The sequence below is a fragment of the Phoenix dactylifera genome, chromosome 4 (assembly GCF_009389715.1).
Source record: "Phoenix dactylifera cultivar Barhee BC4 chromosome 4, palm_55x_up_171113_PBpolish2nd_filt_p, whole genome shotgun sequence".
NCBI lineage: Eukaryota > Viridiplantae > Streptophyta > Magnoliopsida > Arecales > Arecaceae > Phoenix > Phoenix dactylifera.
Genome location: NC_052395.1, coordinates 29978644 through 29990933, shown reverse-complemented (window position 1 = coordinate 29990933; position 12290 = coordinate 29978644). Strand labels below are relative to the sequence as shown.

The following is a 12290-nucleotide window of genomic DNA, read 5'->3' as shown; positions in this document are numbered from 1 at the left end:
TTGTCGGAGTTTTAGAGTCTTCCCATGTAGCAAGACATCCAGCTCTACGTAAGAAAGAAGGCTTGTGCAGCTACCAAGCGTGGAGAGGTGGCTCCAAGCTGAAAGATTCTATTGTTGTTTCGCTCCCTCCGCATGCACCAGCAAACCCACCTCTGCTATTATATCCCAAGCTGCCCTCGTTTCTTTGTTTTGCATGCTTTTTCTCCATGTTTTCCACAGTGTTTTGAACGTGCTAGCTAGGCAGCGAAGGGAGAGAGGTTGGGGATGATGTTTTGCCAAATCAGGTGTGAGAAAAGCATGAGAAGAATAACGATCTAAATCTTCTTCCACATTACCACACACTTGGATCGTCTGCCGTTGAACAGTTTATTGTGAACAGCTAAATAGTTGAAGGTTTTCCGAGTTTTCCTGGCAGGGGTGGTTCTTCATTAATTTAGGCTATATGGGACGTCATTCCACCATGCATAAAGAACTTCATCCTCAAATCTTATGGAAATGTAGAGTCTTCTTTTTTTTTTCTTTTTTTTTTTTTTTTTTTTTTTTTTTTTTTTTTTTTTTTTTTTTTGCTAAAGCGGATGTATCCTACACGATGGATACGGATACATCTAAAAAAGTCAAAAGATAACAATGTAGAGTCCTTGACTGCGAGGCAATTTAAAGAACTCCACAATTATATATCTACTTTCATATATCGTCCTCACTAAACCTTCGATGACCTCCCGCGCATCAAGCGAGCAGGCAGCCACATTGCTGATCTTACGCAGAGGATATATAAAGCATGACCATTATTTATAGAAAAGCTATAGGCAATGCGCTTTGATGGCTTACTGTTCAGAGGTCTGAGATTTCTAAAATTTCAATTCACAGCTATCTTTTACTTATAAACATGATAATGTAGCCGCTAATTTACTTTGTTAATTTATACATAGATGGCGGAGCACATCTCTTGCACAGGCACCCATCTGTAACTAGTTTCGAAACAGGAGAGGATTCAAACTACCCTGGCAGTGCTTGCACCACCCTGAATTCTTCTGGGAGAGGTTAGCTGGCGGAACTCCTGTGCATGAGGCGGTAAAAATTTCTGTTGCTGATTGCATCAAGCGTGCCTGATCCTGCGGACATTATTATTTACTTATTCCTGTCGTTTCCTATCTTGTTCTAGGAACCTGGAGGTAAACAGTATCGGAAACTTTGCATGTTCGTCCTGCTATTTCTGACATATTCAACTCATGCCATCGGAATCTTGGTTGCCTGCATCAACCTGATTAGGACTGTACGTATAGCCCTGATGAGCCTCAAGAGAAGTATCTTAATTGTACAAGATACAAACAAGCATAATGACCTACGATTATTTCTCTCATTCTCCCTAAATACAAACGAGAAGATAAAAGGAAAAAAAGTTTTATAACAAGAATAGCTAGTGACTCCATTCAAATGCTATAATGAAACATGTGAAGCACTAGTTTTCTCACAAAATGAGTAAAAAAGCTGTCACCGGAGCTTATATTAGACCACAGTAATCTGTTCTACAGCAAAAATCAGGTTTAACTAATCTACAAGGAGATGAAAAAACTACATTTACAGAGAGCACATAATACAAAGCAATATGCAGGGAAGGAACTAGATGTTCCATGCTACAAGACAACTATTTTCCTTGACGAGGATGCTGGATCCTGCTGAAAAACCTATCAGGAAGAACCAACGCATACACTGATTTACTGGACACGGCCAGGACCAGGTACCTGTTAATTTCTCAAAAAAAGAAAGAATTACAAGACAACTCTTTTCCTTGATGAGGATGCCAGATCCTGCTGAAAAACCTATCAGGAAGACCCAAGGCAGACACTGATTTACTGGACACGGCCAGGACCAGTTACTAGTTCATTTTTAAAAAAAGAAAGAATTATTTATTGTTAACAAAGGCCCTGCCCGGTATTTGCATAAAATTCCCAACTTTCAGCGGTCATCTTTTCTTCTTCTTCTTGTAGCTCTGTAGCATTTCATTCCGCTCCCAATGTGATGCAGATAGCAGCCATTTGCTAAATTCAAGCTCCCCCATGCCCATATACTTGGCGATGCGTCTAAATTCTTTTCTTTTCTGCTCTCTGGAAGAAGGTTTTCCATTCTGGGAGATATCTGTTGCGAATAAGCATTTATTTGTCTTCTTGATTGAAGTCTTCATGGTATTGTTTTCTTGTGTAATTGTTGCATCATTCTTTCCTTGAAGGCCCGGCCCCGTGTTGACAACATCTTCATTACGATGAGAATATAATATGCCTGTGAAAATTAATTGACTTTATTTTATTTTTATTTCTTTTTCAGCTAAATTATTGTTAACAGGTTGAAATTAGTCTAACAGCACTGGCAGACTTCATAAGGAAAAGAGCAAAGTAAAATGATACTGGATGAACTTGATCATAAATCCTAATTGCTTGGAATGACAGAATTTTAGACATACAATGTGTTTGCATGAATATTAATAGAAGTATCTTTATTTTTTGATTCAACATCTGCAGTCAAATTCTAAGGCAAGTTATTTCCTCATAAGCGACCATATAGACAGCACCAGGCAAGGAGGTAAATGTCATTATTCCCCTGAATAAATAAAACCTTCAATACAACATCTCAATAGTGATTTAACTTGTCTCTTTAAGACTGTTTAGGAATTTATACTTTTCTAGTATCATGAGTTTTTCACATATAAATATGAAACCAATAGCTAGTTTTGAGTTACAACCCAGGTCCATGAAAACAATAATTGTATATGCATCAAATCCACCATACTTTTAAGAGCAAATCTAAATTTATGTAACACAAGATTATGAAAAAATTGACAGCAGGATGCCACATTGGGCTGGGCCAACCCACACTGGCTTGACCAAGCCAGCAATTTAAGCAGGCCAGGCCAATATCTTCATGGACTCAATAAGCCTGCATTGTGAATTCCTCACCCAACCTAGAATCTTAGGCCAGTGGTTTGCAAGCCCAATAGATCAGCTTGGCCTAGCCCAATTTACAAAATGCATGTGCATCATTTATATCATAAGTACAATTCTAAATATCTTTTCTATAATATAAGCAACAATTAGCAGTCATCTTACAGATCATTTCCCTAATCACATGCTATATGTAAATTGCGGAAGCAATTTTCATATTATACAATCGTCAGTGAGAGAATTCCTTATACATCTATGACATGTTTCCAGGAAAAAAAAAAAGGTTCCAAAGGTAACTTGGGCTAGCTTGATTTCAGCTCAATCTCACTTGTTGCTCATCGAGCAGAGATGGAGCCACACAAGTTGGGTCGACTATAGATAAGGCGGAGCCCAAGCTACGTGCCTGTTGGTGAAGCTTGAGACCACCTTTGGGCTTGGCCCAACTCACCCCCACCCACTTCAAAAAAAAAAAACCACCTCAAAAAATAAAATACCATAATCAACCCAGATGTGCATTCCTATTTCAGGATCAAAACCAATAGATACACCAAAAAAGAATATTCATTAGATGAATACATTGCTTAGTAAATATAAAAGATTTAGACATTGTAAATCATGGGCTTACCCAAGTCATCAAGCTTTGTTATGTGTTGCACGTGACCTGCAGCCTCAGAAAACTTGCCTGAGAGTGGAACTACATGTACCTCCTTGAGAGAAGAATCATCATTAATCTTTGGACTGTTTAGATTGGTTTGAGTTGTAGGATCCTTTCCTTGTTTCTCATGCATTTCGATGATCTCACTTGTAAAAAGCTTATCAGATAGGTCACTGAACAGATTACAGATTCCAAATAGTTCACCCTGAAATTCCTTGCAGTCCTGTAACGAAGCAAAAGAAGTGGAAAGACAAAAAACAAAGCTTAGAATTATGTAATTACATAATTGATAAAGCAATTAAGAAACAAGTTAAGCACTCAATACCTGCACACCTTCAAAATAGCGCTTTTCCATTTTCCCTGAAACAGCTATATTTGAAAGCTGCTGTTTATATATTTGGCGAGAATATACAAGTTCTTCAAGTGAACCAGCTGCAAGAAGACGAAATACTACAACATGGCGCTTCTGGCCATAACGAAATGACCTATCCTGTGCCTGCAAGTCTTGAGCAGGATTCCAATTTGGGTCAAAAATTACAACACGATTAGCACTGACCAGATTCAGACCTAGACCACCAGCCCTAGTAGATATAAGAAATACCTGTAATAAAATGGGGAAGAATCCATCAGTTGATGGAATGCATATGCAAATTCACTATTTAAATAATGTAGGTTACCTGTTTACTTGGACTTCTATTAAATTCATCAACAAGTGACTGGCGTAAGCTCATTGGAGTTGAACCATCAAGTCTGGAAAAGCAATAGCCTCTTCGTATAAGAAACTTCTCCAGTATGTCCAGCATCCTGCTAACAACCATCAACTTAAATTGTAAAATATACACATAAACAAGGAAAAAATCCACATGTACATCCGCAAATCATCACAATTTATACAAAATAATGACTTTTGAGGGAATGATGCAATAACCAGACCATGATACAAACCTGGCTTATCTAGAACAAAAGATATACTACAATTAGATGATAGATGTATATTAGCTTAACACTGCAGGAGCTATCTATGTAAATGACCTCAGGAATAAAGTTTCTTCTCAACCCTAGTTGATGGCATCATATAGTGACAATAGAGAACAACATGGAATACTCAAACTCTTGCAGAGGTTCTTCTTTCCTTCTTGCTTTTCCTTCTCTTTCAAACTTGAAAAAAAAATCTAGAAAATCGAGTTACAAGTTTGACCAACTGAAATAACTTTAACTTGGTTACTAAGAATATATATTTTGGATCATAGACTCAAATTATCAGATAATATAATAGGTGAGTCAAATATATTCTTTCTTGTGGATAAATTTTACTCACACGGTTCCATTAGTTTTTGGGATGGCTGTGTCACAGATAGATGGAGCTAGTGCAGCACATAGTTTCCTTGCAATTCACATTTTGTTTTGCCGAATTTCCTCAAGTGAACCAAGTCATTTAGCTGCTCTATAACCACCTTCCTAACATGACATCTCTGGATCTTACAAGAAGAATATTTGGTGGAGGTCGTGACATGGAAGGACTAAGTTACAATCAGAGACCACTGGTGCCAGATGTTGTTCAACCTTTTCCCTCTCCAATGGTACTGCTGCCTCACATCACTTGTTGGCCAAGTTAAGAAGTCCCTACATTATCTTCAGTTGCAAAACTCAGATTCAATCCTGAAATTTAATATATCATCATTGGTGTACCTTTTTATCCAAGGCAGAACTTCACAGTGATGTTCCATTTGCTTAATATCCGAGGCGAAAATTCATCAGTTGCAAAACTCAGATTAATCCTGAAATATAGTAAAGCTCATTCAATTTGAGAACTTTACATCTTCAATATTTATGGTCTTCAATTCTATATCATTTCATCATATTCCGTTAATGGTTACTCCCATATGACTAACTTATTGTTGATTAATGATTGCTCTCAGATTTTTCATGTGAATCACTCCAACATAAAGAACATTCCATCTAATATTATTGATACAGGGGTGGAAAGAGAACATTGTCACAATATAGAAGTTCCTTATATTATAGATTAAAATTCATTGTCTCGGTACCGAACCCCATTACCAGTACCGTCCTATTATAGTGTCGGTACGTAATACGATATAAGATGGCAAGACGTACTGAGTGTCGATACTGTACGAAACTGTGTATCAATCCGGTATCATACATCCACTACGGCAAACCTTTATAGACAAATACTTTCAAATCCCACCAAACAGATGCTTTCTTGATAGGATGCTATTTAACTAAATAAACACCATCAACGCTTTTGATTTTAACTTCATAGAAAGTGTTGTTTTCAGAATTCACAATTTTCAGGGTTTCCTCCAAAAAATACTCACTTGTGCTAGCTTTTTATACGTTCTAGATCTAGAAATGACAAGTGAGATGAGGGTACTCTCACACTTAGAAGAAAATATATATGATACTATTATAAACTTCGAATATGCTGCGTGTCAACATTAACTTCTTCAAACCTTATTTACTGTTCAACTAATCAACTCAAGCAATGCAGCTTGTAAGTTGACTTACGTCCTGTTGCTTCTATTGCTTTGCCTATGACTATTATTGTGCCTCCTCTTGCTCCAGTTATTCTACCCACAAAAGTGCATGTGAAAGAAATATGCTAAGGAACCACAAGAATAATATCCAACCAAAAAACCTCCTCATCTAGGTTCCAAGCCTGCAGATCTTGAAAATTTTGATCTGCCTATAGCGCCAAGAAAAGTTCAACCTAATTAGTTTTCAGAACTAGTAAATCTCCAAGAAGATATTTTAAATGATAGTGGCGAAATATTATATTTAGTAACTGGTAAACTCAAGCCACTAACCATGAGTTACCAAACAAAAGCAAAATGAGAAGAAAAAAAACCAAATAATTGGAATACTGTTAGGGCCTGTTTGGGAAATCCAGCATGATTGGGCTGAATTTCCTTCTCAAGGCCCATCCTAATCTTACCTTAAGTCCCATCTGTGAGCCTGTTGGATTGCAAGAAGAAAAAAAGACCATAGGGGTCTTTTTTTTCCCTCCCACAAGATTTGAGCTGAGGGAGGTATTTGTTTATATGGGCTCTATCCAAATAGACTGCCCACTCTATGATTCAATAGGAAATCTAACTCAATCTTGCTGGCATTTCCAAACAAGCCCTTCATATATAGTATATACAAAGGTTAGAATAACTTTCAGAGTGGACTATACCTGACAGAGTAGCTGAACAAAAGTATCTTGTCACCGTGAGAAGTCCATGACAATAGCAGCTTCTCCAATGCTCGCATTTTCCCACAATGTTCTACATCACTAAGCCCCATAAAATTTTCAATTTGCGCGCTACCACCAACCAAGTCGACATCAGCACCAAACACAGCAGATGCTAGCTCAGAATCCTTCTTCTGTTTCTCCACGTCATCCTTCGGGTTAGGCTTTATCAGCTCCAGATGATTGCTGATCTGCAAGAATCACATTTACAAGTTTATATTTAAAAAAAAATCACAAAAGGGGGAAAGATGGTGAAATACACAAAATACCTGCTGAAGTTTGATGAGACAAGGAAGAACAAGGCAGAAAGGGCATGAGTCACAGCCCTCAGGATTGTCCCTGTGAAGATAAGACCAAATAATACCATTAGGTACTATCCTCTTGCAACATTCAACCTGAGTTAAAGGACTCCCACAGCTACAAGGAAGATCCTTATTTATGAGACACTGGAAATCAGGCTGTTCCAGCATCCTCTTGTAAACACGCTTTTGCAACTCACTCATTGCACAAAAAACAACATTATCTTCTTTCCCTAGCATAAGATGCCCAATAGTCTCTTCCTTGGTCCTCCTTAACAAATATTTCTGCAACACTGCGACAAGATGCTGCTTGCGCTCCTCAGCAACTTGAATAAACTTTTCAGGAGCACTTAACCTCTGACCATGCTTTAAGGGTTCATTATAGAAATCTCGAAAATGTTCCCGAGTTCCCAAGGACCCAGGTGCAACCCATTCAAACAGATTAAATAACTCCAAAATATTGTTCTGCATTATGGTTCCAGTAAGACCAAACCGTTTTCTGGTTTTAATTCCTAAGCATACTCTATATAGTTGAGACTTTTCATTCTTCAGACGGTGCGCTTCATCAACAATGACAATGTCCCAGGAAATCTCAGATAAAGTTTTATCATGAATTCTGAAAGTGTCAAAACTAGTTATAAGTATCTCAGCTCCTCGATTTTCAAGTTTCTCAAGAATCAAATCACGATTAGGTCCATGATAAACAACAACACTAAAGTCTCCCCACTCAGAAAACTCATTTTCCCAGTTTTGAATAACAGAAGTGGGACAGACAATCAGTATAGGTCCCTTCTTGATCATATGGACCTTCTTGTCCAACTGATGGTCCCCATGTTCAGTATCCTTCCCAAACACAGCAGCCAGAAAAGCAATAGTCTGGATGGTTTTACCCAAACCCCTAATTCAAGATAAAATAAAAAGTCAAAGTCAGAGTAAATGATAAGATCAATCACCAGCATTGTGTCTATAATAACAAAAATAAGAGTAACAATAGAATACTAAAAAAAAAAGGCTTACATATCATCTCCAAGTACACCACCATGGTTGTTCTTGTACAGACTATATAGAAACCTCACGCCATCCTTTTGATGTTCAAGAAGCCTACAACTGATAGATGCAGGAACCTGCAAGGAAGAGTTAGACCTTATTGGTTCTATATGTGAAAAATATACTAGCATACGACGTGCAAAAAGGTTCCTAGATGAGAAGTCATGATCTTACTACTAAGACTGGACTCCCAAACTAAACAAGGTTCCTACTGGAACTTGAATCCATTTTGGCAAAATCATACTGCATACCAGAATTTGTTCTAGCACTATAGCAGTATGGTAGAGACGCCGAGTGACTCGTGAACCAGCTTACCTAAAAACTTGACCCTGTTGTCCTGACAAGTGGATTATGTTCTTGCCACATGACAAGTGGTGATTGGTCAAAAATGATTAGAAAGTAACATTATATGTTCCTACGCATCAAACTAGCTCTAACACTTTGAAGTCAAACATAATTTTGCATTGACAGTGATGTAAATTGTTATCAACATTTTAAAGAATTAAAGCATAGGTTTTATTGATGACATACTAGAGAAGAATTTCATGTAACAAGATAAAAGAGATACAATGTTGGTTGATGTCATACCAGGAAAAAAGAAGGCATCAATGCTCACAAAATCATGTTCTCAATGTACTCAAAAGATACTTCTTAGCATTGAGTCTTGTTTTGTTGGTTACCATGGTTGAGGCTGACACTGTTGAGTATTGACGCCAATGCATGAAAGCAAGATGACAATGCCCAAATGAGGAAAGAACAAATAAACTGATGTTGCCTTATGCCAGCAGGAGGTGTGGGCTGAATACATAAAATTGGCAAGCATTGTACTAGATTCACTGTAAAGGTGGACCAGAAGATTAGGTTGCTTTAAGTCTTAAACAATTTACACCAAATGTATCTTTGCCTTCCATAATTGAAATTGGTTAAAACCAAGGATGAAATAAATTCGTCTCTGATCGAATTCAGGTTGTCCCAAATCTCTGCTTGAAAAGGACTAAGATCTAACCTACACTCCACTACATAACCCATGATAAATAGAACTGACAAAGTAAATGAAACCAAGAGCTCATTAGTTTGAACAAGAAGATTACTAAATATTGACTGAGAAAGGATTTGGCTATGGTGAGAAGGTTTGTTCCCAAATAGAGAACAATACTAACCGTATTTGAGCGAAAGAGTTGAAAAGGAAGTCTCTTTTGTTTTACTAAAAGTATGATTAAAGATCTGTGATTTGTAACACACGAAAAGAGGTGAAGACAAACAGAAATTTGGATGTTAACTCCAGTCTGTTATGGAGCATAGTGAACCATGCGACTATGGATTTAACTCTCCTTCAATCAATGAAAATGTATCACAATTTGAACTCTTAGAACTCCAATACCATAATTTTCTTTAAAAAAATAGGACCGATCGAGGAGGAATTTATGGGATGAAAAACCAGAAGAAAATTATGTCATCCATAAGAAAGGGTCGCAGCCGAAAGTGCCAAGAACGATTGCGTACAGCATGAGTAATTAAATTATATTTAGTGATAGCTAGTTCCTTCACAAAGCATTAATTGTTAGTTTCTCCAGACCCCAATCCACATCCATCATCATAACTACCCAAGTCCTTTGTTTTATAACGGGCTGTCCCGCTAAATTCTTGGAAAAATTCCCCCTAAACTCGGAAGGAAATTGGAGGAAGATGGAAGATGGCAAGATTTGACTTATGAAACTCCATATTAGTCCCTGAAATCGCTAGCATTGTTTGCGTCTCGGTATCTCAAGCTGTTCTTGGACAAATCTATTCAAATATCTTGAACAGCGAGAAAAGGGGGAAAGAAACAGCGAGAAATTAAAGGGAAAAAGGGGGAAAAGGAGCAAGAAGCACCTGAATGACGGGGGTTTCGCCGGGGGAGGAGAGGACCAGAGGCTCGTAGGGGCCTCTGACCTCCGAAGTGAAGGGCTGGGGAAGAAACGTCTCTCGATTAAATCGAGCAGGGAGAGAGCATCTCTCTCCATCCCCATCGTCCTCCTCCTCCTTCTCTCCTCCTCCTCCTCCTTTTCTTGCTTCTTTCTCTTTGACGACTTCTCGCGAAAGCGGGCGTTCGGCGGAGGGGAATTCGAGGCGCTGGAGTTGTTGGGACAGGGAGGACTTGGGGGGCTTCCTCAAAGGAAGAGGGACCTGGGATGAGGGCTCCGAATTGGAAGAAGAAGAGGAGGCGGTGGCGGTGGCGGTGGCGGTGGAGGAGGAAAAGTTGGAGCAGGGGCGGAGCGTCTCCTTGAAGCGGCTCAACCACATCCGGAGGAACTAGAGGGCGCGGTTTCCTTCCCGCTTGGCCTCCTCCAGGAGGACCGGTTTTCAATCTCGGCCAAGTCGGTTCGCGTGGACCTGGCGGAGGGTCCCTGATTCGATATATAAATAAAATTCTGACCGCTGTATCCAGCCGGTATATACTGATGTACTGAGATATAAACTTATTTTCTTGTCTTACTAACTTATTATTAATCCTCTCAAAAAATTAACTATCATTACAGCTTTCTTAGTTCTTACTTTTTTTTCTTTATAATTAATATTAAAAAATTGCTTAGGGCACATAGTTACTTTTAGAAAAAAATTTGTATTAACAAATATCTCCATATCTTGTTGACTTAATTTTTATACATCTAAGGCACGTGTATGCACATCATTGCTACCAAAGATTTTATATATAATACTGATAGGAAGAATATTGGTCATCTTAACCTTAGACTATTCCGATCTCTCTACCTTGGCCTTGACTGAGGTGAATGACCATGGTATTGGCCAATGTATTACGCTGGTTGATTTAATCGTGGAGTAATGCCAAGGATCACCAAAGAAGTTGTAATTATAGACTCGGTAACTGTTGATCTAGCTCGGCCATAAATACATAATATGCACAATTAACATCACATATATATTGGAAGGAGCCATTACCATGCATTGAGCAAATGAGGTTAGCTGTTGCCATGCAATTACCGTACCTCTTGATGAATAAGGTAATGGATATTATTCTATCGTATATATAGGGGTGACCAGAGGACCCGCACTCTCGAGCATTCTTCTGCTCTCATTCTCTCTCTTTCTCCCACTGATATACTAACTTAAGCATTGGTTGGTCCCTCGCTGAAAATTTTCCAACAAGTAAACTTCTTTGCATATCGTGCTTGCCTTCTAGAGTGGTGATGCCGGTCTATTAGCGTCTTAAAGCTACTCTTTAGCTCTTGGCCGACCCGCTTTCACCTCGGAACGGCTGACCTTAGCTCGAATTCTAACAGTAACAAATATATTTCTGAAAAAAATGTATAAATTAAGTGCTCATATATCTTTCTTATAAAATTGTTTAGATTTATTTTGTTTCAATCTAAGAAAAGTTTTTACTATAAAAAGGACTTTAATTAGGATTCTAAGGAAATGTTTAGAAGTTCAAATTTATAGATGTTTGTACATACCATGACTGTTATTTCGGCATTTCATCACCAAAAATCATACCTGTGCTCTACCGTTTTTTCTAATGTTTTAAATGGGCTAGGAAAAATCGATTGTTTTTTTGACCGACAATCTATTTGGTAATGAGCTGTTGGATCTAGCAAGATAAGTAGAGGAAGCGCAGCATGGCAGAAGAAGATAACGACAAAGGCCTTGTTTGGGGAGCTGTTAGCAGTAGAGATTTTGGAAGTATAGCTGTTGAAAGTAAAGCTGTCTGGAGTATAGCTTTTATAAAAAAACTCTTTGCTATTTGGTAACTATATTTCTAAAATGCCGTGGTGTTTTAACATGTGTTTAGTAAACAAACCAAAAAAGTACTCTTGTATGACAAAATGACCATAAAGGACATTATTAGTATTATACAACAGAGCATAATAAAATATATTATATAATAATACATAAATATATGATATAGTATAATATTAATGTAAATAAATAAATAAATAACAAATTTCTTAGATGATAAAATTAGTTAGACAATTACGAATATTTTTATTTATTTATTCCATTCCTTTTCTTTCTTTTTTTCTTTTTCTTTTCTATTTTTTTCTTTTCTTCTTTTTCTTTTCTGTTCCTTCTCTTCTTTCTTCTTCTTTCTTCTTCTTCCT

The 12290-nt window shown here is 37.7% G+C and overlaps 1 protein-coding gene across 3 annotated transcripts; it reads right to left on the bottom strand.

The window, feature by feature from the left end:
- Window positions 1-1476: 1476 nt before the first annotated feature.
- Window positions 1477-10553, bottom strand: LOC103707150 (switch 2). 3 transcript variants are annotated; one of them, XM_008791533.4, is made up of 8 exons: window positions 10063-10553; window positions 8161-8267; window positions 7114-8041; window positions 6788-7035; window positions 4269-4395; window positions 3917-4192; window positions 3562-3814; window positions 1477-2277 (listed from the first exon to the last, which is right to left on the bottom strand). In XM_008791533.4, exons 1-8 carry the CDS (start codon window positions 10471-10473, stop codon window positions 1964-1966), a joined length of 2664 nt encoding a protein of 887 aa, XP_008789755.2. In that variant the 5' UTR covers window positions 10474-10553; the 3' UTR covers window positions 1477-1963. The 3 variants fall into 3 exon arrangements, with proteins under 3 accessions (XP_008789755.2, XP_026660481.2, XP_038982019.1); XM_026804680.2 differs by lacking the exon at window positions 1477-2277 and adding an exon at window positions 2290-3393; XM_039126091.1 differs by lacking the exon at window positions 1477-2277 and adding an exon at window positions 3384-3454.
- Window positions 10554-12290: the final 1737 nt, after the last annotated feature.

Excerpts from the sequence above, each read along its gene's own strand:
- LOC103707150 (XM_008791533.4), bottom strand. The coding sequence starts at position 10,473 with ATGTGGTTGAGCCGCTTCAAGGAGACGCTCCGCCCCTGCTCCAACTTT. Across the intron at positions 7,036-7,113 it reads GTCTCATCAAACTTCAGCAG|ATCAGCAATCATCTGGAGCT; the intron begins GTATTTTGTGTA and ends TGATTCTTGCAG. Across the intron at positions 4,396-6,787 it reads TTGTTCAGCTACTCTGTCAG|GATGCTGGACATACTGGAGA; the intron begins GTATAGTCCACT and ends GGTTGTTAGCAG.